General features: G+C 36.3%; 1 protein-coding gene across 4 annotated transcripts in view; it reads right to left on the bottom strand.

Annotated features, from left to right (window-relative positions):
• The window catches only part of BBX (BBX high mobility group box domain containing), a 94,290-nt gene that overhangs the window by 65,622 nt on the left and 1,428 nt on the right, over positions 1-27,240 (bottom strand). For 3 of the 4 annotated variants that reach the window (XM_083361365.1, XM_083361369.1, XM_083361367.1), the window contains exon 2: positions 26,827-26,899. In XM_083361365.1, coding sequence (XP_083217491.1) covers positions 26,827-26,888 — 62 coding nt within the window. In that variant the 5' untranslated portion in view covers positions 26,889-26,899. Of the gene's footprint in view, positions 1-26,826; positions 26,900-27,240 lie in introns of those variants that run through there. The other variant, XM_083361370.1, reaches the window with a different exon arrangement.

The raw sequence follows: 27,240 nt of genomic DNA, 5'->3' as shown, positions 1-27,240 counted from the left end.
AGGTTGTAGGATTCTTGAGTCTCTGCCTCTGCATGCTTGCAAAGAGTAAGCACCCAGAGGCGTTTGACCAGCCAGTTTAGGTTGTGCCAGCTTAGGACTCTAGCCAGCTTTTTCTCTTTGGTACTGAAGAAACTTCATGAGAAAGTGTATTTTTTCATTTAGTATATGACATATCATATATGGACTAGCATTATATATTAACATTTCACATATTAGTAAAACACAAAAAAATATAAATGTTAAAAAGATCTATGTTCAAATACAAATGTCTACTCTAGGCCATCTAACTATTGAAGTGCAGCATTGTTTATATTTAAAAAATCAGATACTGGACCAATATATGCATTCAGCTTATAGCCGGATGACACTATGCCTTAACAAATAAATTTAATTGGCCTTAACAAAAAGATGGAGCTAGTTATTGATGTTTCACTGTGAGGAAAAGTTTGACTAAAAAATAGGGTACTGGAAAGGGGGCAGGGCTTGGTCAGTGGCTTCAAAGCCACCTTTTACTCTGCCCATTGCCACTGGACTTTGGGTCCTTTTGGATCATGACCCATGAAGCAGCTGTTGGGCATCTTTTTGAAGTAGATGCCCAATCACCCCTGTTGCCAATTAAGAATAAATGTTCTTGACTACCTTGCCATTCTGCCTGAGTTGGGGCTGCATGCAAGAGGGTCCTTAGGGAAGCCCTATCCTTCACTGCTTCTTCCCATTTTCCGGTGCTCACATTGGGCTAGGGATGCACCCTTTGCAATATGCATACCTGGAAACCCCTCTCTCCACACACTAATCTTTTCTATCCAAACTAACAGCCACTATCCAGGTCTGCAAACCAAGAGAGGAAAAACACTATGTCTACCCCAGCCCCATCAATGCTTGTCCTTGGCACCTCCCTGCCCTATCCTCCTCCCATGTGCCAACTGTAGTTCCTCTTCTCCCTTGTTCCACCCCCAGAAAACCATGATTTTGCCACAAAAATTCTGTAGGCAAACTCTCCTTTGCCCCTCCAAAAACAATAGAATGATTAGGGATGAAGTGATTAAAAAAGTGGCTGGTAACACTAGCACAATGCTTTCAATGTGGATTAATCTCTTCTTATTCCTTTCTCTCCAATAAATGTAAATACCATTCTTGTTAATTATCCAGTAGTGGGATGAGCATTCCAAAGAGCGGTTAGGAGGCAACCAAAATCACAGTTGCAGTCATGTGGTTTTCTACTTAGTAACTGCTTTGCTTAGTGATTAATTGTGGTCACTAAATGTTATCTGTAATACAACTTTATTTTTCCTCTGGACTCACATGAATTACTGCCTTGAGTTATTTGTAAAAATAATAAAGGTAGGACATGAATAAATAAACAAAAAAAATGATCAGAAGACACACTGTACAAGCTGCCAAGGAAAGAGGAATACTAGGACTACCAGATTTTAAACTGTATTTTAGAGGCGCGGTGGCTCTGTGGATTAATGATGCTGGAGATGGTTTCTGCTCCAGCAGTTTGAGTCCTAGCACTGCATGTCAGGAGAACCTCCCATCACTTGCCTCAGCTAAGCATGTTCTATGTAAGTAGATAAAATAGGTACCACTTCAGTGGGGGGGGGGGTTTCGTGCAGGCAGTCAGATTCCTGCTCTCTGTACTTTCCTGTACAGCCTCTTGACAGTGAAATGCAGGCCGGAGGAGAATCTGGAGTGCCATTGTCAGCTGCAGAGGCATTTCCTGAAGGCCTCTGACGGCAAAATGCAGGCCGGGGAGTGCTGCAGAAAGTGGGCCAGCAAGGCAAGGCAGGTATCAATTCATGGGAAGCCTGGCTGTAACGGTAAGTGGGTGCAGGACGCGTGGGGCAGCTCCACCCCCTGCCCTAGCTAGGGCTTATTTTCGGGGTAGGTATTACTTTCAGGGAAATATGGTATATAGTGCAGTGCTTCAGATTCAAATATCATTTAGCACCCGTTACAATACCTGAAAGCAAGTGCTCTGGGCCTTTTTCAGTATTGCACTTCTTCCTTCTACACCTACAGTATAATTCCACATTAGTTTTAGGGAGCTGCAGATAGGTGCTACTTGTGTGCTCAACCTTGCCAACACTCTTAGGTACTTTCCGCCTTAAAATCCAAAGCATTGCAAGTTCTTACTATCCAGTGCCTTGTAGTAAAAGTATAATATGCATTTAATATAATACAATTAGGATGTTAAAATGAGAAAAACATCACAACAGAATTGTAACTTGACTTATGATAGATCTCTTAATAAAGTTCTTAAAGCTACTGTTATGAAATAATTAATTTGTACTAAAGAAACACACTAAATTGTAAAATTACTGATGCTGAATACTACAATAGGAAAGAGCACAGCTGATACCCAACTATGCATTTGACAGATGCTTGGAGAACACAATTTTCTACCAGTCATCACATAAGTTCATTTGCAAAGCATATTAAAGCATCTGATTTCTACAAGTTGAAAGTGAACAACAGGTAGTGAGTCATTTCCTCTTTGTCCCCCCACCCCATTTTTTTTCTCTAGGACATTCAATATCTTGCAGCTGTTTTGGACAGGATATCAAACTGGATAAACTCCTAGTGTAACTCTGTATAGCAGTTCTTTATTACGTTACTTTCTTAATTTCTGTTGGATTCCTAAATTCTACTTAAAACCTCACACTATTTATTACTTGCCTCTAGGAAATATTTGATGTTATACATTAAAAAAATTCTTCAGTTTGCAATAAATTTAACTTTGAATACCAGTTTTGTAAGAACTATTCACATATAAAGTGTGTGTGTGTGTGTGTGTGTGTGTGTGTGTGATGTAGCGAAGTATTCTTAAGGGAAAGAATTCAACATGGCAAATTTCATATGTACATATGAGGAGGAAACACTAATTAACACTCATGCATGTGAGAAGGAAATATCAATTAACATTTGTAACTTAAAATATATCCTTTTGTTTATGCCATATAATTATGCAAAACTATAATAATGGATACAACAATTTATCATCAAATTATGCATCTGCATACATATTATTGAAATTTTCTACTCCCTGTCAAAACAATTTCTTTCTTTCTTTCTTCCTTTTGCTATTACCCAGAGATATTTTCATAACCATGACATTTTTATCTGATTGAACAATACTATGCAATAATGACTACTAATCATATATTTAATCAGCATTTAAGCTTATAATAATTTGGATGTTTTAAGCCTATGAACTTCATGGGAATTTTCAAATGAGAGATAAGCTGATTGATGTCTGCTTATCTTTTTTTGCACAATGCTGTCACAATTAAATATGCATCCAACTGACTTCCCATTTATTCCTAATATTAGATATATTTTATCCATATACTACTAAAACTGCGATTGCTGTCACTGTTAACTAAGGGCAATTTTTTTGAACCAAGTTAAAAAAACAGGCTGATCTACAAAATGCATCCAAAATCCGGAACCCACAACTCCCATGGAACTGAAATTTGGAAAATGTTATAACACTTTTTATGACATAAACTTTATCATAATACAAAATATCAAATATTTCTTGTGCTGATCTTTAACTCTGCTGCACTGTTCAACATGCACTATTTTTAAGGCAGATCCATCTCTGAATGTATTGCAATTTTTCTAGTGAGGATAGTACATTAGAAGCTTTGTATTTTTTGAAGGCATTATGGAAGCTGGTAAGGAAATATCTCTGAAACAATAACCTAATAGGTCTTTATTTGCTTCCTTTGCTCTTCATTTGTTTGTGCTCATTTTTTATTATCTTTGTAAAACTTTTAATAAAATGTGTGTGTGTGTGAGAGAGAGATCTTTCACAAGAAGTTGGAATTGATTGATTGACCTTTTTCCCCCCAAAAAAACTTGTTCCCTTGCATGCGGTGGCAGCAGATCGCGAAGAAGAAACGGCACGGAGCTGGCAGTTAGGTAAGGAAAGTAAGGCACTTTCTGGGGGGAGCAAGGATTTTTTTCCTTATCTGCCCCGCTTGTTCTGAGGCTGCTTTCCGCTCAACCATGTTGCTCTTGCCAATGGCTGAACTGCCCACTTCAGCACCCTCCCTCCCTGAGCCTCCGGCGCTCCACCTGCTGCTTTAGTAGCTCTGTACACAGAGCTGCAAAGTTCTCTTCTCTGTTAGAGAAGATAACTTCGCAGCTCTGCCTGTAGCCACCAAAGCTGTAGCTGAATGGGCAAGTGAGGGGGGAACCTGCCCCATTTGTCGACGGCCACTTTCAGCCAAGCTGCATTGCAGTGGCACTTGACACAATACGTGAGGCGGCAAACTGCCGTGTCACACTGAAACTGGCCATTTGCTGCCTCCTGCCCAACACTGCTACCATGAGGCCGCAGAACAAGCTGGGCGGCGGTAAGAAACCGGTATACCAGTTCCTTACCTCCACCCAGCTTCTTCTGGGGACTCAAGGCAGCGGCATTGGATGCAACGCGCGAGGCGGCAAATAGCCGTGGCCGGCAGTAAACAGCCACCTTGCGCTGAAACTGGCCACTTGCTACCTCACGCATTGTGTCCAATGCCATTCCCATGAGGCTGCAGAACAAGCTGGGAGGAGGTAAGGAACTGGTATATCAGATCCCCCCTCCCCTGCTGTTGGAGGGTTGGGCCGGTATTCGCAGCAGGCTATGGAGCCCCAGAGGGGCTGGTGGGCTGTGGCTACTGATGGACACAGTTGGCCTCCATCCGCTTGCTCTGTGTGTGGGCCGATGGTGTCATGCAGCAGCTGCCCTGGCCCCTGCCTCACGGCAATGCCAGCCCTGCCCTGCCTCCTGCCTCGCCTCACCCTGCAGGACGAGTCTCCTGCCCACCATCCCACCCACAAGAGGCCCCCTGGATCTCCCCAAACCCTGCCCAGCCCCCTTATGCGTTCCTCCCCACAAGCAACATTGAGGTGGCCATGCCCATCCTGGCCACGCCCACCCAGTCTGCCATGACCACTGCAGCCATGTCCACCCAGCAGGCCATGCCCATCCAGCACCCAACGATAAATAAGTGGGGTCTGGGTTGCAGTTTGGGCACTCAGTCTCTAAAAGGTTCACTATCACTGACCTAGTTGAACATCATTTACATATGAGTCAGCAGTATGCTGCAGAGATGGGTGGCATAGAAATTTAATAAATAAATAAAGTACTTGTTAAGTGACTTGAACCCAATTTCATTACCTTTTTTCCATGGTTATTAAGCAAATAACAGATTGTTAAGTGAATCCCATGATCAATAAAAAATCCTGGCTTCTCCTAGTGACTTTGCTTGTTGGATATGGTTTGGGTAGATTGCAAATAATGAATTGGGAATGCGGTAGCAACTATAAATACATTTCTGCCGCCATGCACCCTATTTTGATCACATGACTGTAGGGATGCTATGACAGTCATAAGTGTGAGAACTTCACATAAGTAACTTTTTCAGTATCATCAAAACTTCAAATAGTCATTAAATGAATTATTGTAAGTTGACTTTTGTGCTTTATTTTGAAATAAGAAATCCATCATCCGTTCATTTTAGCCAAAAGGCAGTTGGTTCATTCCATCTAGCAGAAGAGCCAGCCCTGACTGTTGAACCATGTTAAAATAATGAAGGAGTTTGGGAATCTACATGATATTTAGAAAAAAACAATGCTATATTATTGAGAAAGTTATAGTTTATACTGTATTCCTTTCCTGTGAATATTTTAATTTTGTTGTTGAGGTGGAAGGGTTTTTCAGTGTATTTGTACTGGTAGTTATTTTAACTTTTTCAGTTGAAGACAATATTCTTTAAGGTATATTTGCTGTAAAAGACATAAAGTAAGTATAAAAGACATAAAATAAGTGTCAATGCTGCAAACATTGACAGGTTTTTGCACTGGCAGTATAAGAGGCAGCCTTTTGCGTTAACTGTTTGGCTTTGAATCACTAAAGTGCCGGAGGAATTCAACCCAGATGTTTTGAGAAGATAAGAGCGCGCTTCAGAAGGGAAGTGAAACTTCTTGTGTTAAACTAATTGGTGAATGTGATTCATGATGTGTAATTAAGGGAGAGAGATTCTGTATGTTATGATGGGTTAAGGGGAGGAGAATTCAGATTCTGGCATCCATCCATGAGTGCCGATGCTCCATTCTCATTATTATACACTTTTTTGGAATAAACAATCATGCAGTGTTCTTTGATCTGTCTCATTAATCAGAACCATGACATCAAGTATATAATTAAAATAAAACTTAATTTTTCAAAAACCAAAGAATTCAGATCAAACCTAACCATTTTTTCCAGTATGGTAATCTTTAAATATTTGACTGTTACTTTCTATAATTTTAGCATAGTCTAAAGACTATGCATTGTTATTTGCATTTCTGATTGATTTTTATAAATTTAATAAATAATATTTAGTTGATTAGTTAACTACCTTATAATACCATGATGTCTAATTGACCGGCTATTACCTGCATGTCTTTCTGGAGCTGGAAGAACCATAGGGTTTTACCTTTCCTATTCTCCTTGATCCTCTGTGAGATTATCCATCTGGACTTGCGAGGGTCTAATCCAGACATGTCAAACACAAGGCCCGGGGGCCAGATCCAGCCTGCGAAGTGGTTTCATGCAGCCCGTGAAGCCATCCTGGAAACAGTGAGGGAACGGCCCCCACTGCCTTGGCCCTGGCCCAGAGACCCTCCTTCTGCCAGAGACCCTCAGATCTGTCCCACTCCTGCCCAGGCCCCCATAGACACCCTTGATGCGAACGATGTAGAGCTGGCCATGCCCACCCAGTAGGCCATACGTACTCTAACCACGCACACCCAGTAGGCCATGCCCACCCGGCCCCCTGAGGGCAACAGCAATGCTGATGCGGCCCTCAATGAAATTGAGTTTGACACTCCTGGTCTAATCCATATATCGTACAGATTTTCCTGTATACAATGCCAGGTATTTAGTTGTGCCATTCAATGCATATTTTTGCTGCCTGCATCTTATATCCTGCCACTATGTGTCGGAGTATCTCTGAGGCATCTCCGCATAGTCTGCACCTTGTATCTTATCTAGAGTAGTTAGACCCCCTACTTCTATGGCTCTGATACTTAGCACCTGTTTTTGTGCTCCTATGGTTAATGCTTAAGTGCTCCTTTTATTCTAATCCTTTCCAGTCACTAGTAGGATTTCCCAATATCTGCCACCTCAGCTATTTGTCGATGGTACATTAAAAATGTTAACACTAATGGGAGCAGTTAAAAGGTCTTAGTCAAGAGGCTCGCCTCACTAATTTCTCCCATATGAACATGTACATATAAAGTCACTTTTAGTTGTTTTCTGTATATTTGGAATTTTTAATATTTACTAGCCTTTATTACATTTTAAATTTGCTTTTGTTGAAATATATATATTAAATGTTAAGTTTAAAATGTTGTTTCTTATTTTTTGTAACTGCATTTACTTTTAAAAAATTGCTTTACCATTATAATTATCTTTAGTAAACTTCTCTAAGAAGCTTTTATCTTGATAGAATATGTATATTAAATATAGTAGCTAAATGAACAAAATGTAAGTGAAATTACTTAAAATTAGATATGTATAAATCACTATGAAAGAGACAATTTACTTGAAAGAAGCCATGTCCACCTAGACAGCTGATCAAACTATTGTAATTAAATAAACATGTGGAATAAAACTCCCTTTTAATGACCCTATAATCCCTTAATTCAAGGTAGAGTCGGGGTGCCTAGATGGAGCTCAGTGTTTACTGGCTGGATGCCCTTTCTGATGCCACGCAGAGTTCGCAACAGATATCTTTTCTTTGCACTCTGGAAAGAAATATCTACCGCTACCTAGGATTAAACTCTCAATCTTCTGAATGGGAGGTGAGCAGTTTCACCACTAGGCCACCATGCCGCTCGAATATTTGTAGAATATTTACCACTTTTTCTAGTTGCATGCATTTATTGTATGTCTTAATTATTTTAGTAATACGCTCTTTGAATTCTTTTTCGTATGCAGTATTGTTAAAAATTCATAGACTTTGTTTTATCTCAACTGATCAAGAAGTCAGGTCTCTGAGTACAATAAAAGTGACTACTTTATATAGTTTGACTGACTCTACTAATTTATTTACCCTAATTTGTGGTAAATCTTCTAGATATTCAAGCGGCACGGTGGCCTAGTTGTGAAAGTTGTTAAGTTAGTAACATGGTTGTTAAGTGAATCTGACTTCCACATTGACTTTGCTTGTCAGAAGTTCACAAAAGGGACTCTGCAACTGTCATAAATATGAGTCAGTTGCCAAACTTCTGAATTTTGATCACATGACCATGGAATGCTGCAATGGTTGTAAGTGTGAAAAACAATCGTAAGTCACTTTTTCCAGTGCCATTGTAACTTTGAACAATCACTAAACGAACTGCACTGATTCAGTTAACAACTGTGACAAGAAAATTCATAAAAAGGGGCAAAATTCACATAACAAATGTTTCACTTAGCAACAGAAATTTTGGGCTCAATTGTGGTTCTAAGTTGGACTACCTGTATACATTTTTATAAGAATGCCAAAAGGGCCAAGGCAATCTTTGCAACAAGTTTGCAAAAAGTTTCTGCATACTTTATTAACTTTTTAAAAAGTGCCTAGAAAAAAAAATCTAATGAGAAAAGTCTACTAGGAAATTTCACAAGTCCATAAGCACTTGGCTTCCTACAAGGAGCATGTTACCTTCCCCTTCAGCTATAAAATTCAATAATTTGAGCAGAATAATTCAAAGTTTCACTGACACATAACATAAATAAATCAAGACAATATACTTGACAGGATAATCTCTAACTTGGATATCAGTTTTATTATTTGACACTGTCTCCTCCGACTATAGTTTAGTTCCCAAATAATTCATTATTCAAATTGGCATGAATGGATGCTATAATTAAGAATTTTAGGCTCTGCCATTGGGCAGGAATATGGTCTAATCCCATCAATTGAGGAGTGTTACCTGGCGGGATACAGAAGAAGAGCCTTTTCTGCTCTGGTACCTGCCCCCAGGAATACCATCCACCCAAAGTTCAGACTGGCCTCAGCCCTGTTGACCTTCTGCAAGCTCTTAACTTAGTTTTGTTCCCAAACCTCTGTATTCTGAGTTCTGTATTCTCTTAACTGTTCTGTGAACACTGGTGCTGTTTAACTTTAAACCCCTTTTCTTAGTTTCACAGACTGCAGATTTAAAAGCAGCATCCATTTTGATTTCTCCATGGTGAATCTTTGGATTTCCTTCAAATAGTATTTAAAATAGAATGATTATACATATGAATATGGCCAAAATACAATGTATAACATAATGAAATATAATTACAACAACTTTTATTAATAATGTTGTCCCTGTGCTCCTACAATGGTATGTGTCAGAGAAATGATGTAATTATTAACACATTACAATTTGGCAGTGAACACCATTAATAAGGTTAACTATATAATCCAGACAATTTAGTAGAGTATTAAATTTGCAGTGCCATTTTACAGCACCTGTGGAACTTGCCCTCTGCTCTCAGAATATTACCTTCAACAAATGTTTGAATTAGAAATCTGCTCATAATTGTAGTAGCCCATGAGAGTCTATTTCACTTAGTTTCTGACTCTTGGCTCTATTAAATGATTTTGGGAGGAGCTAAATTCAGTAATATCCAAATATTTGGTTAATGATGTCACTTCATAAGTAGCCCAAGTCACTGCTGAAGCTGTGAGTTTAAGATAATTAATTATCTCAATTTGAGTACAATATATCTATCATTTATGGGAGAAGAGAGACAAAAACCTAGATTGTGATATCCAAATACTGCTAAATGAAGTCTGTAAATTGAGGTTCCATTGTAGAGAAATCAGCTTGGTAGAGAACCAGATGTAATGATTCAACTTTCTGCATTAATCCTAATGTTAATATTAAGAGGATTTGTGATAAAAAATAAGCAAAAAGCACCTCATAAATTTTAAATGTTTGTGGCTGGGAAAACAGGCAGTCAACCTGATTACCTGCAGAAGTCAAGTCATTTGTAAAATTACTGGAAGAACATCAGGATTCCTTTTCACTGATTCAAATTTTCAAACCGTCTGTCAACTTTTTTAAAAAGAATTTTTTTAAAATAACAAATGATCAAATTTAATCAGTATAAAAATCATTTTCTCCGAGCAGCATATGTGAACACTGCTGTAGCTCATACAGTTTTCCTATAACTATATGGTGCTGTATCCTGCAAAATACTAGCTGACAAAAACAAGATCATTAAAAAAGTAATCTGCGCTAACCCTTTTGTCTATTAACATGAACAATTTTGCTATAAACAATACTTCTAAATTAAAGTCAAGAGCCTGGAATCAAGTATTTTTTGAAAGCATTAGGGTGAAACATGGTACATAAACTTTATAGTAGTCTTTCAAATATAAATGGAAATGCAACTGGGATTTTGCAAATATAGGTTATCCTCACTTAATCATCCTAATTGGGACTGCCAGTTTGGTAACTAAGTGAAGAGGGTTTTTTTTTTACAGAAATATCACATGACCATCCCACTTAGCAAAGGCAGTACTAGCAGTCCCTGTTGTTAAACAAATCCTGTGGTCATTAAGACAGGGACCGTGCTGATCCAAGCCATTCCTAGCTTGATCCCTCCCAGCTTGACACCTTGGTTCTTCCAAAGCAAGAGACTGCCTTCCCTTTAAATCTCCCCACTTGCCTATCTCTCCTCCCCTCCTTCTCTGCCCTTTTGGCTGCTCTGCACAACATGTAGGGATGGCTGTTGCCTTGGCACCATCCCTTTCTTCCTGTCCGCAACATGATTGCTTTCTCCTTCGGTGGACTTACCACCCACATGAAGTTCTGTCTCAAGCCCTACAACATATCAACCAGCCCCACGGCATCAAGATCCTGAGCCAAAGTGGACCAAGAAGCTCCTGAACTATGGCATGCCAAGCAAGCACCAAGCATGGAACAGCAATTAATGCATGAGTCATGAGGTGACAAGAAGTGCCTGCTTAGGAGCCTGTCTCCCCCAGGCCTCATCAATAACTTATTGCATTGCTCACCTGGATTGATCTCATCCATTACTCCACCACTATGCAGCATCTTTGCAAAAGCCACATCTCCTAGAGTGGTACTCCTGCTTTGGGCTTGATATCACCAGCCAGCAGGATAGTTTCCATAATGCCTCCCCCAAGTGTAACCAGGACAGCGAGCACAGTGGAGGGAAAGCAGGCACAGATGATGACAAAGGTTAGCTGGAGGAGGAAAAGTGTCAGTCACAAATACAGGCATGCTTGAATTTTTATCAGATGCCTGCATGGACACTGCAATGATTGTAAGTTTGAGGATTGGTCAGATACTCATTTTTCAGTGCTATCATAACTTTGAATAGTTGCTGAGGGAATGGATGAAGGCTGCCTGTATCAATCTTGTTAGGATTTAAAAAAAAATAAACACTAGACCTCAGGATTTTGAGAAAAGATTAGTAGAAGATCTTATGCTTTCTGTGCTTCATAATCTATAGTGTATAGTATAAGCGTAAAGTATAACTCTGGCAGCCTGGTCACTGAATTAAAAGCTCAAATTGCCTACAAGTGTGTTTACTTGTTTCTTTGGGTTAAAATAAAATACAAATCAGAATGTATTTCAGAGCTATAATACAAAATCGTAACCAAAAGGACTTTATAGTTATTTGTGAACATGTGCAAACAGTATGAAAACATTGGTCTCATAGATATAACCCAGAAGTTAAAATTAATTCAGATATGTGTATTTCATTTTTTCTAAACTGATTTTTGTTATTGAAATTGAACTGTATTAATGAACAGGAGTCTTAATACTAATCAGAACCACTTACATTTTATGCTAAATTGAAGATGAGTGCCTTTATTTCTAGCCATTTAGATTAATTTGAAATAAACAATTCTGTCCATCCTCTACCACAGTATTTATAGACAAAAGCAGGCCATGAATAAATAAGCGTTTTAATAGTAAAACAAAAATATGAACTTTCCTGCAAAAAAGTCATCAAGATTTAATTACAATTTATATTTATAAAATATAATTCATAAAAATAATATGCTTATTATAAAACTAATAAATTAATAGGAAATATTCTACCTAATTATATTGTACCATGGTCTCTGCCCTCTAGAACATCATCTCTCCAGAGATGAGGTTAGCACCAACCCTTATAAAAATTGTTTTTTCCAACAAGACTCAGATCCCCTGGAAACAGGGAACCTGAGTGCTGGTTGTACTTTGTGTAATACGTTTCCTCTTGTGCTCTTATTTTACCTATTCTTATTGTTTAAATGGGTTTAATTCCTGATTTTATTCTATGCTGCCCAGAGTTACTGTGTATGAGATGGGCAGCCATATAAATTTGACTAAATAAGCAAATAAAATCTGTATGTATATTGGGTATGAAACTTTTGAAGCTTAAGATACATTTATAAAATGACCACCATGGCAGATGTGTCTACTTCTAAAATGGTTACCAAAGTGGTACTTCCAGTAGCAAAACACCTATCTATCAGAAAGTAATAGTTTCCCAGGTTACAAATGCAACCTTTGTGGGCCCCAAAGACATTTCTTCAGATACATATTATGCTTGATGACATTGATTTCCTTTGTAGTATGCTACAAAGCTTCCACTTTTTAAGTTACTTTTTTTTTAAAAAGCAAGTTTAAGCAAGTCTCTAGGCACTGAGGAAAGTGTCTGAATGAATAATTGTTGCCTATTTCTATACTACATTATTAGTTAGGGTAAGAGCAAGTTAGTGTTTGCAATTTAATGCTACACTTATTCATTTTCTGAACCTGACATTTAATCACTATCAGAATTTAAACTTTCAGATCTTTATTTTAAAATGTTATTTAAATAAAAATACTAGTGTATATTTTATAATTTACTTTTCTTATTGTTCTGGGCCTTAACAATAAGTAGTACAAAAAGATAAAAGAATTTAATTTTCCACTAGGAATTTATTACAAAAATGATATATTTGACATGTAGAAAATTTTCTGAAATTAATCTTAATATATGTTTACTTCAGGGAAACCTCTGATAGCTAAAAACAATTGTCTTTTGCCTGAAAGTTTATTTCCTAATTTTTAGCCATCATGCTAGAACAGAGTGTAATTTCTTGGGTAGTTATTGGGGTTGTTTCAAAATAAGGCTTTTATTATACGATTGGTGTACTCCCATTATAAAATTTAACAGATTATTCAGATAACAAAAATCTTCCATTTGTAATTTCCCCATTATTTTATATTCTTCTGCCTTTTACTCCACCAAATTATTGCCTTACAACTTTTATACCATTCCAAACATGACAACTGCTGTTATAACTTACATATTTAACAATGTTTTGATAGAAATATACCCCATGGTTGTATCCCATGGTGGCTGTATGCAGAATTAAAGCTTTAAACACAGACTCCATTATATCTAGGTATAAGATTTAGAATAACTATTGCCGGTGAAAATCAATGTAAAATCAATCCAATGATTTACACAGGAACTATGGCAATTTAAATCTAATCAAAATGTTAAGACCTTTAAAGGGAAGGTGAATTTTCTTGAAAATTGATTTGAAATGATTCTGAAGATGACAATGAAAAGTTAAACCAAGAATAAAATGACAACTTTCAGAACTGTATGATCTATCTTTATCTTGCTAGCAAGGTATGAACTTGAATTTTCTGAATTCTACAGGAATTAGCAATACACGAGTATGCTAATAAGAGTATCAGTATACCTGATGAGTACCAGCTTACTGTCTTGTACACATCAAAAACAATACAACTGTTTGTAGCATATGGATGCTTATGATTGTTCTTTGTTTTTATACCCTGTACTTAGCTCTGGGAAGTCGGGGGGGGGGGGGGGAGGAGGGGGAGGGAGGGATAGGTAGGGGAGGGGGAGGGGGGATTGTTAAAGATAAAATGTATTTTAAAACTTTTCAATAAAAAAAATACAACTGTGCTGGTAGCCTGAGACAGGAGTCTCTCTTGAAATCCCCTTCTCTCTAATTTTCCATTCTAGAACAGGCGGGGGAGGGACACAAGTGATTTCTGTAGGCAAGCTCTCCTTTGCCTGAACATTTCCTACCAGCAGCGTGACTACACTGCTTTTTATGTGTAAAAGAGCAAAGTATACTCCCTTGTACTCCCTTTCCAATTTCCCTGCTCTGTGGTGAATTGGGGGGGGGAGGATGGGCAAAGGGGACATTACCTACAGAATATGCTTACTTCCTGTCTGCCCCCCAGAGCAGAGAGAATGGAGAGAAAGAACTTTCAAAAGAAAACTATAAGTTGTTACATAACATACCTGTGGATCCCAGCCCTGGGTTGCTAGTACAATTATATTGCTTTATATGTACAGAAAACACTAAGCAGGCACAAGGGCAAGTAATTTTTTTAGGCAATTTCTCTTTTGTGTGACCCATTCCCACTGATGGCATGATAGCATTGTTTTCAATGTACAGAGTTGCAAACAGTTGACTCTTTTGAAATCCCTTTCCAATCTCTCTGCTCTGCAAGTGAAGACAGTGGGGGAAGCAAGTGATGTCTGTAGGCAAGCTCCTTTGTCTGAACCTTCCTCTCATGCGACAAAGTGGAGAGATTGGAGAGAAAGAGATTTCAAGAAAGAAAGATGTTTGTTCTTTTACACAAAAAGAACAACACAATCATGAAAGGCTCAGACAAAGGACCGAATGCTTCAGACATGGATCACTCCCCATCCCCTTGCAGGATGAAGATAGGAGAGGAAAAGATTTCAAGAGAGTAAGCTGTTGGCAGTTCTTCTTTTTTGCAAATCTGAGAAGCATTGGTATTCTTCTGCCTAACCACTCTTCCATGATATTTTTATCTAGCACTTTTCCAATAATAAAATAATAAACACTGACTACAAATTAGATAAGAGAAGTTTTTGAGTCCCTAGATGTTATTTTAATTTTTTTGCAGCTACTTTTTAGTTATATGTTACACGTGATTCAGACTGAACAGCCTTTTGGAGATGATTTGTCAACAGAACTCCATTGCTTCAGGGCATTTTCATAAATTGTGCCCCTAAAGTATGCACGATGAAAACCTAAGTATGATAAAATGAGCCAAGATTTGTGGTATTTATATGCGGAGGACTGGGCTTTTAGATAATTTAAATTAGTGTTTACTCAACTGGTCCCATTAATCAAAATAAATTATGAAATTATTCATTTTCCCTACAATTATACCAATGTTTCAATCAAGTACCTGAAGCTCTTATACTATTTGGCTATACAAAAATTCAGAAAATCTGAATTGGAAGATTCATCCAAAAATTCTGCTCTAGAGAACCATCTAAATTTCCAAATATGGAATATCTCATCTCCATGCAAAAGGTCCATTAATTGCAACTTATTGTATTGCATGTACATCAACTACAATCCTCAGAATCAAGATATAACTGTCTTTTGTGAGATTTTAAGGAAAACATGCATAGGATTCTAGGTATTTTTTTAATTTAATTGCATTAAGTTCCACCTCATTTACTTTGGTTTCCTGCCATGTAATTCAAGTTTAAATGTTTTTTTCCCTTAAAAAAACAACAACATTGAAGTATTGTCTATACATTGTGCAGTGGCAGGGCTTCATCAAAAATTTATTAGCCAATTTGGTCTAATGACTAAGGCTCTAGGCTAGAAACCAGGAGAACATGAGTTCTAGTCCTGCCTTAGGGATGAAAGCTATCTGAGGGACTTTGGACCAGTTATGTTCTCTCAGCACAACTTGGCTCACAGAATTGTTATTGTTGGGAAAATAGAAGGAAGAAGGAGTATTAGGTGTGTTCACTGCCTTGGATTATTTATAAAGATAATACATGTGGAATAAAAAAAATACTATATCTACATAATCTAAACTTGTTGCAAAGTAGCCACATTTATTTTGCTATAGAAAAACTTAAAAATAAATCCTTTTTGTTTCTTTGTACTAAGTGAAACTTACAGGTAGTTCTCACTTAATGACAATAATTGGGACGAGGAACTCTTGTCATTAAGCAACATGGTTATAAAGTGCAATGCCATGTGACTGCACTGACTTGTGATGGCAGTTCCAGTTGCAGTTATTAGGTGAATCCTGCATGGCCATTAAATGCAATGTCACATGATACTCATTTGCATCCTTCTGCTAGCTGGTCAGAAGCTGGTAGAAGGATGCAAATGATGATCATGTGACATTGTCGATGACTTTGCTTGCTGACTTTGCTTGCTGGAAGCCAGAGTGAAAGAACTGGAAGCTCATAACAAGAGGTTTGGTTGGCATAGGTTTTTATGTACCATAAAGTTAATGTGGATTTTAGAAATTACTATGTGAGAAATGACATATTGAATATATAAAATAAATGACAAGCCCAGATTGTGCCCAAAAATATCTTTACTGACCTCAGCAAAGAAAGGATTCTATCAAAGAGAGACAGCAGAGAGAAATGGCTAACATATCAAGACTTATCAATACACAAGAATGGAAAAATTAAGATGAAGTCAAGAGAATAACAGACTGCAGAAGACAGTTTTCACTAGTTTTCATATGTACAATTAAAAAAACATTTAGTATGGATAAAAAGACAATTCTATTTATTAGAACACATGACATAGAAAACATGACCAGATAAAATATAATGCTTCCACCATCACACAACAGTCCAAACATAGGGAGGGTACCTCCTGTGCCTTTAGCTCTGTCCACTATGCAGCTACAGACTATGCTCTCCCTTATTTGACTGTTACATCGACTCAATCGACTCATGGTAAATTTATTCTGTATAGAACTGAAATAAAATTATTGTACGCCCAACAGCTTTAGAATACTAAAATTCCCACAGTGAAGGAAAGGACTTTGAAAATATCAGAATTTGCAGAAATGGCAAAACCGACTTGTTTGATCAGACAAAAAAAATCAAAAACTTTTCTGAAAGATTGGAAACCTTATCTGGACCTTTTGCTGAAAGTAGAAAGGAATGAAATGGATTTATGTATTTGAAGATTTTTTTAAAAAAAGTAGATTAAATTAGAGGCTGAAGTAGATTGTAAAACATCTAAGAGGGAGAAGGAACAATAAGATTGTAATTATATGTTGAAAAGAAGGTTGGAAGTCATTCATATATTCCCTAACTAGAAGTTTTTCCCTTGCATTTTTTTCTTTCTTTCCTTTTTTCTTTAAATTTGTCTTTTACCCTATAGGGAAAAAAAACCTAAATCAATTAAAAAACAGAAAACAGCACTGAAGGTTGCAAATAGTGATCACAGGATGCCGTGATCTTTTTAATTGTGAGCCAGTTGCCAATTATTTGAATTGTGATAATGTGACTGTGGGGATGCTGTGATGGCCACAACTTGGAGGACTGGTTATAAATCTCCCTGTTTAGCACTACCATAAGTTTGAATGGATACTAAATGAATGATATTAACTGAGGACTTCATATTTGGAATAACCGTCTTATTATTAACTTTCTTTTACATACCATTATCTTTCATTTCCTCATTTTCCTACCACTTAAGATTTATCTATATGATTTATATATGATAAATCCTAAGTGGTAGGAAAATGATATGACTATTATATGACAAACCAAGATGAAACAGAAACGAAGGAATAACAATATCTCAAATGTTGTAGATGAGGTAGGATTTTGAAGCCATATATTCCTTCGAAAATATAATAATGTTTTGGTTGTAATGCATTTATGGAAGAGAGGATTATCTGAAGCCTTGCATGACTATGACTTTGGAGCAAAATAAAATATGCATAGAAATTTGGGAAATTTTTCTCCAACATCCTACCAGAAGCCTATGGTAATACATGGAAACAATTAACCATATAAGCAAAAGTATCAAAGACACATGATGATGAATCACAATGTATTATATATTGTAAATGCCCAATTTAACAGATTAAAAAACTTGCAAAACAACTGCACTCTCATTGTCTATATATATAATAAAGGTAGAACAGAACTGAGGTATGCAAAACAGCCATGCTTTGAAGTAATTTGTGCATTCTGCATATGCAAGTTTAATATATGTCCTAATTCAAGAGAATTTGCCAAAGATTCCTTAAATAGTTCAGAACATGAAACTTTAATGCAATAATCATTCATCTACATTTAGTTGGAAAGCATATATAAAATCTCTTGAACCAAGTTTGACTCAAGACTTTATAGATGTATCCATACAGTATACTTGCCAAGTGCATGGAAGTGGTTTTTTACTGCCTTTTCCGGGATATTTTTAAATTTTCCATCAGTCTATAGCCTGGGTAGTCTCTGATAAGTTTCCCATCTATGTACTAAACATGCTCACCTCTACTTAAAGCTATATGGAAAAGTTTAATCAACCTTTGAAAAATTGTATGCTTCAGTGAAACTGATCAGAAACTGACATAGCCTCTGTACTGCAGAAAGTTAAACTCAACGTTTTCTGTAATTGCTTAAAGATTCAAAATAAGAAAAATATAAAACACAGGAATCATACTTTGTATCATCTCCTTGGTAGATTTTTGAACACTGCCAACTTCTAAAGCTAAAATAAAAATAGGATATTTCAGCAAGACAATAATCTAAAATATACTTCCAAATCATCAATTGATAGACAGACAGACAGATAGATATTGGAATTGTCTTCAGAATTCCTCAAAATATTAATGAAATCTATTGGGAGATCTTAGATATGTAGTATATACAAGGGTCCTAAGAATATTACTGAGCTAGAAGATTCTGCAAAGAAACAAATTCTAAAAGCAAGAACAGAGCCTTGGTGGCTTTGAAAATATTTGAAAGCAATAATTTTTGTGAAAGTAGATGGTACAAATTGCTAACTGAAAGAGTGTTACAACTTCATATTCCCTGTTTTATTTTGAATCTGTAAGCCAATACACATTAATACCAAGTATATATACAAATGTCTTATGATATCATCAAGAGAGTAAAAGAATTGAAATGGAAATGGGCTGATTATATAGCTAGAAGAACTGATGGCAGGTGGACTAAGGCAGTTATGAAATGGATTCTACTTGATAAAAGCATCCATAAAGAGACATAAAACAAGATGGATTGACGACATCAGTAAGTATTATGGACCCAACTGGCAAAAGAAAGCTCACGACTGTATTGGTTGGAAACATGCAGAAGAGGCCTTCATCCTGCAGTGGATAGACAATGGCTAGAATGATGACAATGATATATAAATGTCTACAAAGGTATTATTTCACCTTGATGTAACTGTTTAAGCTTTTGTTCACTTAAGGATTCCCTGAAACTTACAATTCAACTTGAGATAGCTAAACTTTTGCAAACTTTTTGCATATAGCTTCCAACTCAGACACGGCCAGATACTGTCCCCTGTTGAAGCTCAATATATATTCTAGCCTAGAATGTAACGAAGTGCCTGAAATGCATTTATTGTATACAACCTACATGTACATAATACCAGTTTCAAATCTAGTAGAAAAACTATTAGAATTTATGATAAATTATATAATTAATCATAACCATCTTTCAAAGTGAATCTGGATAAGGTCCCCGACCTGCTAATGGTTCAGTTGCTATCCCTCAGCCTCATAGAATATTGTTGCCACTGTCACTCATGCTTAATTTCATTGTCAGTAGTACAACCGGTATATTGCATCTAATTTCTCACTTAAGTCCACCCTTGTCCTCTAAGGGATGTTTCAAAACGAATGCTTATATTTTCTGCTAAGAGTCACATACAGAACTTGGAATATTGTACCAGATGATGACCTTGTCATCTCCACAGGGATTGATTACACTCACTTTTATGCTTCCCATGTTTTATATATTTACTGTCTGCACATGCCCAAATGAATTCTCCATAATTGTTACATAACAATACAAGAGCCTGTATATTTCACTTCATCATTAAAATACAAAGTAATTACACTGCTGAGGACCATAAGAGCTCTCTGGCCTACCTTGCACATAGTAAAGCATGCTGTATTTTTGAATATTCAATTAAATTTGAAGATAAACAGTATTGTTTTCCTCCCCATGATCAACAGAACAATATCCATCAATTATTTTCTATGGATCTATTGGATTAAATTATCATGACTCTGCTGCTCTTTCCTATCTGCAGTAGACACAGAGCTATTGTCAGGGATAGCTGTTTGCAGGCAAAGCCAGCTCTGTGCAGGCAGATGAGCACACTAGAAAAAGAAATAGGCTTCTGGGGACAGTCTGAAAGCTGGCTAGTGTTGAATCAATTAACCAATTGCTCAAACTGAAGAGTCAGGGCCAAGTCTGGAATATTCTAAAGCAGGGGAATTTTTTCGTCTTACCTGACAGGTGCTGAGTTAGTTTCTAAAATGTTCCATTTTGATCACTAATACTGGTTGTATTCAGGTATGACCCAGAAGTTGTAACCGTACTTAGAGAATCAGGCATCTTGACCTTGTTTTCAAAGTCCCTGACTGAAGTATCTGGCATTTAACTTAGATCTGACAGACAGCAAAACCAAAAATAGGGGAAAAAAATCCTAACTTTTCTTTTTTTTTTTTACATTATTGTATTCTTGATATCTGATTCACGATTTTGAATGGAATTCACCTGCTAATGTATTTGTTTTACATTACCCATGAATTACTATGTGAATCAAGTTTCTTGATGATGTGCAATAAAAGCAACCAAATGAGTATCAACAAAAATGTAATTCCTGAATATGTCATTTACTATCCATCAAGGCCAAAAGAACCATGGAATAGGTCTTCACGGTGTTGCAAAATGTTAGGTAGGATGGGGCTACGTGGTACATTATTCCATAGGGTGGGGTCACGATTATTCTGGTTCACAACACAAGGAGGGGAATTTTTGAATAAAATAGGCTTATTCAACTCTGACAAACTGTTCTTCATATATCATACAGGTAGGCCATATTGAGCTTTAAAGGTGATGATCAGAACTTTGAATTATGCCTTAAAACCTATTGGCAATTAATGCAGTGACCTTAAAATTGGTGTTAATCTGCACAACTGGATTACATTAGTAGCCTGGCTTCCTCAATCTGTATAGTTGCAACTTCTGAGTCATCTCCACAAAGGAGATACTACATACACAGCATTAAAGTAGTCTAGCCATATGGGATCAAGATGTGAAGTACTGTCACAAAAGCATCTTCATTTTGACCAGGTAGGGCTGAAATTAGTGCACTGCTGGAGCCGGGCAAAGGAAGCTTAGTCCGTGCCTTCCACCTATTATTTAAGCATGAGTTAGGAATCATATAGAACTCCCATGTCACAAGTTACCTTTTGAGGGGAGAACTGCAACTCTGTCAAGAATAACTACTTGGACCATTGCCACCAGATATTTGTTGATAAACAGCAATGCTGATCTGGGAGAATTTAATCACCACTAATCTCCAGTCATTGGTTCAGGAGTTTTATAACATTTTCAGCTTGGCTGGGATGTCAATGTACAACTGGGTATCATCAGCATGCTGATAATACTTCATACCAGATCAACAGATGACGTCTCCCAGAGGCCTTTAGAGGCTGATTGAACCTTCCAGTCACAAACATTCAGACTTAAAAACCAATTTTCCCAGTTAAGTGACATGAATCACATTCTGTAAAAAAAAGATGCTTCCAGAGTTTTTGTACTCATTTGTTACTGAGCATCAGACTCGTTTTACATACTGGTCCCAACTTTTTAAAATGTGGTTGACAGATCTGTGATTAGTATAGAAACTTACTCTCTGAACTATGATGGATTATAATATTTGGACAAATAATAGTTTTGCATTCACAGCCTTTTCTAATTCAACACCCCTCTGGATATGATAAAAATATAATTCTTAATACACTACTAAGGATGCTGGTCTTTGTCAGTTATACATGATGAAAGTTGCACTGAACTAACCTAGGAGCATCATTTGTGTCATGTGAATGAAGCATTTGAAGTGCTTCAAAACTATAACTTTATTGACATTATTAATTTATTCCATTATAATCTATTTTGGCTCAAATGAACCCACAAAGTAGCAAACAAAATTTAAACAGACAAAAAGAGTTCTTAAACCAACTGATAATTAACATTCTGGCCTTTGGAAATATCCTTCTAGATTTTTTTTAACTGGAAGATAGAATGGACCAACTTCAGCTCTGAAGAGAACCCAGAAGCAATATGGAAGAAAGCCCTTTCTCTCAGCCTCCTAGCACAACACACCTCACAGGATCATTGTTGTGTGAAATGAGATGAGGGAACACTGCATGCCACCTTGAGCTCCTGACGAAAATAAGGATATGAATCTAATAAATAAACAACAAAACAAGCACCTGATACCAGAAAAATCGTCAGTAGAACCTCTCCTGCAGATTGTGATTACTGGCAAATTTGTAACTAAAAACATATCTTAGTTGCACCTTAAGCTGCACCTAAAGGTACTGTTGTACCTTTAGGGCATTACAGATAAATACCATACAAGTACCATGTGCTTCTTGTACCTAGTGTGGGACAGCAGCCTCTTTTTCAACTAATTACAACTTGTGGTACCTTTTCAAGGATTGTTTCCTGCAGTAATTAAGATAGGATTTAATTAAGCCATGGATAATTTACTGGCTCAGGAAGAATAGTAGGACCTGTACCTGTACACTAGCTGCAAATGTGCAAAAATAGTCTCCACCAGTCACTATCTTTGAATTCAGTGATAGTCCAAATCAAAAAGCACTCTCAAAAAGCAGCCCTGCCGTAAAGTAGCTAAACAATTACCAAATCTAGTTATCTATTTAGAAACACCTGCATTTATCTAGATTTTATTTAAATATCCTAAGGATACTTAGTAACTGTATTCTCAAATAGCTTTGAACTTGATTCAAACTTAGCCATGCTTTCTATATGATTAATTTAAAGGTTAACGTTATTTATTCAACTAAAATATAATATACGATGAAAAGATTAAGTCAAATCTGGAATTTAGCTGATTTAATTTAATTCACTTCACAGGGTTGCTATTATGGGGAAAATAGGAGGAAGTATACTGGATATGTTTGCCACTTATTTGTAAAAATAATAAAAGTAGGGTATAAATAAATAAATAAATAAATAAAGTTTACCTAAATCCAGACTTATACTAATACTAATTCAACATCTTGATTTGAAAAATATGCACTCAAAAATGTGTTGATATACAGGAAGATGTTGACTTACAACCTTAACTGAGCCCTAATTTTCTGTTGCTAAGTGGGACAGTTATTAAGTGAGTTTTTTATAACCTTTCTTGACACAGTTGTTAAGTGAATCACTGTAGTTATTAAGTTAGTAAAAGAGTTATTATATGAATCTGGCTTCCCCATTGATTTTGTCAGAAGGTCACAAAAGGTGATCACATGATCCTGGGACATTGCAACTGTTATAAATATGCACGGGTTCCTAAGGGGTCTGAAATTTTATCATGTGACTATGGGATGCTGCAATGGTCTTAAGTGTGAAAAACAGTAATGTCACTTTTTTCAGTGCGGTTATAACTTCAAACAATCATTAAGTGAATGGTTGTAAGTCGAGGACTAGTTGCATTTTTATTTAAGTTTCTGGACACTTTCCAATTCACTGTGCGCAAATTTACCATAAATTACTTCAGCGGTGTCTTTAAAAACTACATTTTTTACTAAATACTAAGCTGCTTCTAAAACTAATCTATGACAGAGTTTGTACAAAAAATCAGTTTTATACTTGTAAGGTTTTGATACAATTGCATATTTATAACACATAATAAACAAAGATGTACGTGTGTGTATATGTATGTGATCAGGACAATAAATATTATTTACTTACAGTATTAAAATTATGCAGTAATACAAAAATGTGAGAGAAGACAAAACAATTTGCCTTCTTACATCATCATACTTCATATTAGGCATAGAATTTTAGTGTAGTTGCATATTAAGGGATTTGAACATCTATTATCTTACTAGTGCTATGAGGTAGAAGGGTTTTTTTATGCTAGAATATTTATTTCAGTAGGGAATCTGAGCAAATTCTTTGTTTACCACTTATATAACACAGGTGAAATATTCCTAATACATAATAATTAAATCACATCGTACTATGTGGTATACGTTTTGCAAGAGGGATGCAGATAAAGGGAGACTGGATGGATTTATTACAGTTAACTGTTAACTACTTCTGCTTCCAATCTGACTTGAAGACAGACCTATTCTGGAGATTGAATTTACTACATTTAATTAAACAATTGACAAGAGAGGATATTAAGAAACAAACATGGATTTTTGACCCAATGATCTATCTATAACTTTTGCGATGATTCGGGAAAGTTAAGATGTCATGGTAAATTTTCTATGAGTGGATTACAATTAGTTAATAGAGAATTTTGAAACTTTAATTTTGTTCTGTTTTACTATTATTGTTTTCCCCGTTAACTACTTTGTCACTAATGTAACATACAGAAGACAGGTCAACAAGTTATTAATAGATTTAGTAGTTTAAAAATTTTGGGAGGGCCTGTTTCACAAGGGGTGGGAACTAATATAGTAATATATTAATCAGTATTCAACTACAGGGGATAATATGTGTAAAATGTGTTATTGTTTTGATGCACCTTTTTAATGTTCTGATTGCTTTGTGTTTTTTTCTTTTATGTCTTCTTGGATTCTTATTTAGTTTCTCATTTTGTATTTTAACTTTGTTCTGAATAAAATAAAAAATATAGTAAAAAAATGAAACTACTCATTACCCAAAACAACATATTTAAAAACATAACATATTTAAAATGGCAAAACAAATATGAGCATCCATTCATATAAGAGTGAACTACTAAGACCTTTTTAAAAGATTTAGGTTATGGAGCCAAATGCACATAGTCCATAATAAGGCATATCAATAATATATCAAGCAACATGATGGAGAATCAAGTCTGCAAGTCTGGTCTAATAATCAAGAGAGGGTCTGCCACAATACCCACCTCTATGTAAAGTTCACGGGGCATGAATCAGGTAACAGGTCTTCCTGGGGCAGTCTCACTTTATAAAGTGTCGACCAGAGAGGTTTAAAAAGCCAAACTTGGCTGATATTTTGTAAGCAGATCAAATCAATTTTATTCAGTGTGGGTTTGGCCCTTAATTTAGAATATTCAACCTCAAAAACACCCACGTTTATTGATGATTTTTTGATGATGCCTTAATTTTGTGAACTTCTTTTAACTTTTATTGTTCAGATCTTTTTTATAACCTGAGTCTCTCAAGGTTGGGACAGGCTATAAATACTGTTAAATAAATAATTAAAAAAACAAAACAAAAATTGTAAGACCTAAAATACTAGTGTTCCTATAGATGCTATGTTCCAATAATTACTAATAATTAATTATTATTATTATTACTTTTCCTAATAGTGGAAAATTAAGCAATGCAGTGAATAGCCTATCCTGGTGAATATGAGGGTCTGCATGAGGAAAAACAGGTTTTAGCTTAACCCTGGCAAGACTGAGAGTCTTTGGGGTTTGGGCCTTGCCAGTTCTAGGACTATAACATCTTTAATGCAGGGGTTGGACTCCTAGACAGATCCAGTGCACAATCTGGTAGGACTTCGGGACTTACGACTCCTTCTAAAAAAACTAGTGGCAGTCGTGGTTAGGAGAGCATTTGCACAGCTTTGTGTTATGTGCCAATGGCACTCATTCCTAAATCAGAGGGCATTGCTCAGTCAATCATGCCCTAGTCACCTTCCATATGGATCACTGTAATGCGTTCTATATGGGGTTGCCCTTAAAGAGTACCCAGAAGCTTCAGTTGATGCAAAATGCAGTGGGTCAGTTATGGGTGCTCCAAGTATACCAATTGTTACACCTCTGGTTTATGAACTGCACTGGTTCTAGTCTGCTTCTAGGTCCAATTTAAGATGCTATTTTTGACCTTTAAACCCTTCATAACAGGGCAAGGTTATCTGAGTGATTGCTCTCCTCAATTACTCCTCCTCCATCAATCCAGCAGAAAAAGATGTGTTGTAGGTCCCTTTTGTTAAGGCATTACACTTGGTGGCCCTGAGTAGGCTTGCCTTCTCTGCCATGGTAGCCTCCTAATGGAATATTCCTCTGCCCCTCAGCTCCATCCCTATTTTCCAGTAAGTTCCTCAAAACCTGCCTCTGTCATGTCAGGGGACCAGTGAGATTTTGAGGTGACTAGCTAATGTAATGTATGCCTTATGCTTTTTAATGAATGGATTTTTTTACATTTTATTCCCATATGTTTATTGTATGCTGCACAGAGTCACTACTTGAGAGATGGGTGGCTTTATACAGACATTTAAAATATGGAAAATTATTTTCAGTAGAAAATTTAAATTATACAAAAAAAGTAAATTGGACTTGGAGATGAAAATTTTCCTCCGTTCTAAAAAGGCACACATCCTAATATTGAATGTAATTACAACAAAGTTATTACACTGACATAAGAATGCCATTCATTATATATATTGCAGTAGGAATGTTATTAGTACTATGAGAGAAATACTCAACTTTTATGTATACAATAAAAATAATTAAAATTAATATAAAAAAGACGAGAAACTTCAGTAAGCATCAGTGTTGTATTGAATATCTGCAGTTTTAAAATCAGATGAACTTGTTCTCTAGTTCTAAGATACATCTACTCTATATTATTTTTAACCTATATCTTTTTAATTATTACCATTTCAACTAGTTACAGTTGTGAAGCACTTTACTGTATAACTGTTTTGTATATTTTATAATCTATAGCATCTGTTACTACATTGTGATAAAGCAGCTTTTATCCCAAACAGGAGATTTTATCTTATTATCAGCAATTTTTATATACAGTTTACATACTTACCTGGGATGGTGAATGAAAATTACAAGGACAGGAAAATTAAACTGTCTCCAAACCTTTGTCATGTGACAGTGACCTAGAAAATATTAAATAAAGGGATATCAATACTGCAGCCAGGCTGATGGAACCCCAACCTTATAACTTATTTTGCTTCACCTTTTAACCCTCCAACATTGTTATTATAAAAATGTGAATCAGGGTGTCCCTTGATAAAAAAAGTGACAGCTAAATAGCTAATGAAAGAAGCATCATGTTTATAAAAGGACACTGGACTAAGTAATCAGAAGGATGAATTATTTTTGTTTTTCCTTCACTCTCTCTTGGGCCACTCTAATACACCCAAGATGGCAAATAACAAGAAAGTTGAACTCTCATTGAAATAATAATTTAAACTGGAAGGAAATCCCCTTGATGTGC

This window comes from Vipera ursinii (genome assembly GCF_947247035.1).
Source record: "Vipera ursinii genome assembly, chromosome: 4".
NCBI lineage: Eukaryota > Metazoa > Chordata > Lepidosauria > Squamata > Viperidae > Vipera > Vipera ursinii.
The sequence above is the reverse complement of the archived record's forward strand: the minus strand, read 5'-3'. Positions and strand labels throughout refer to the sequence as shown.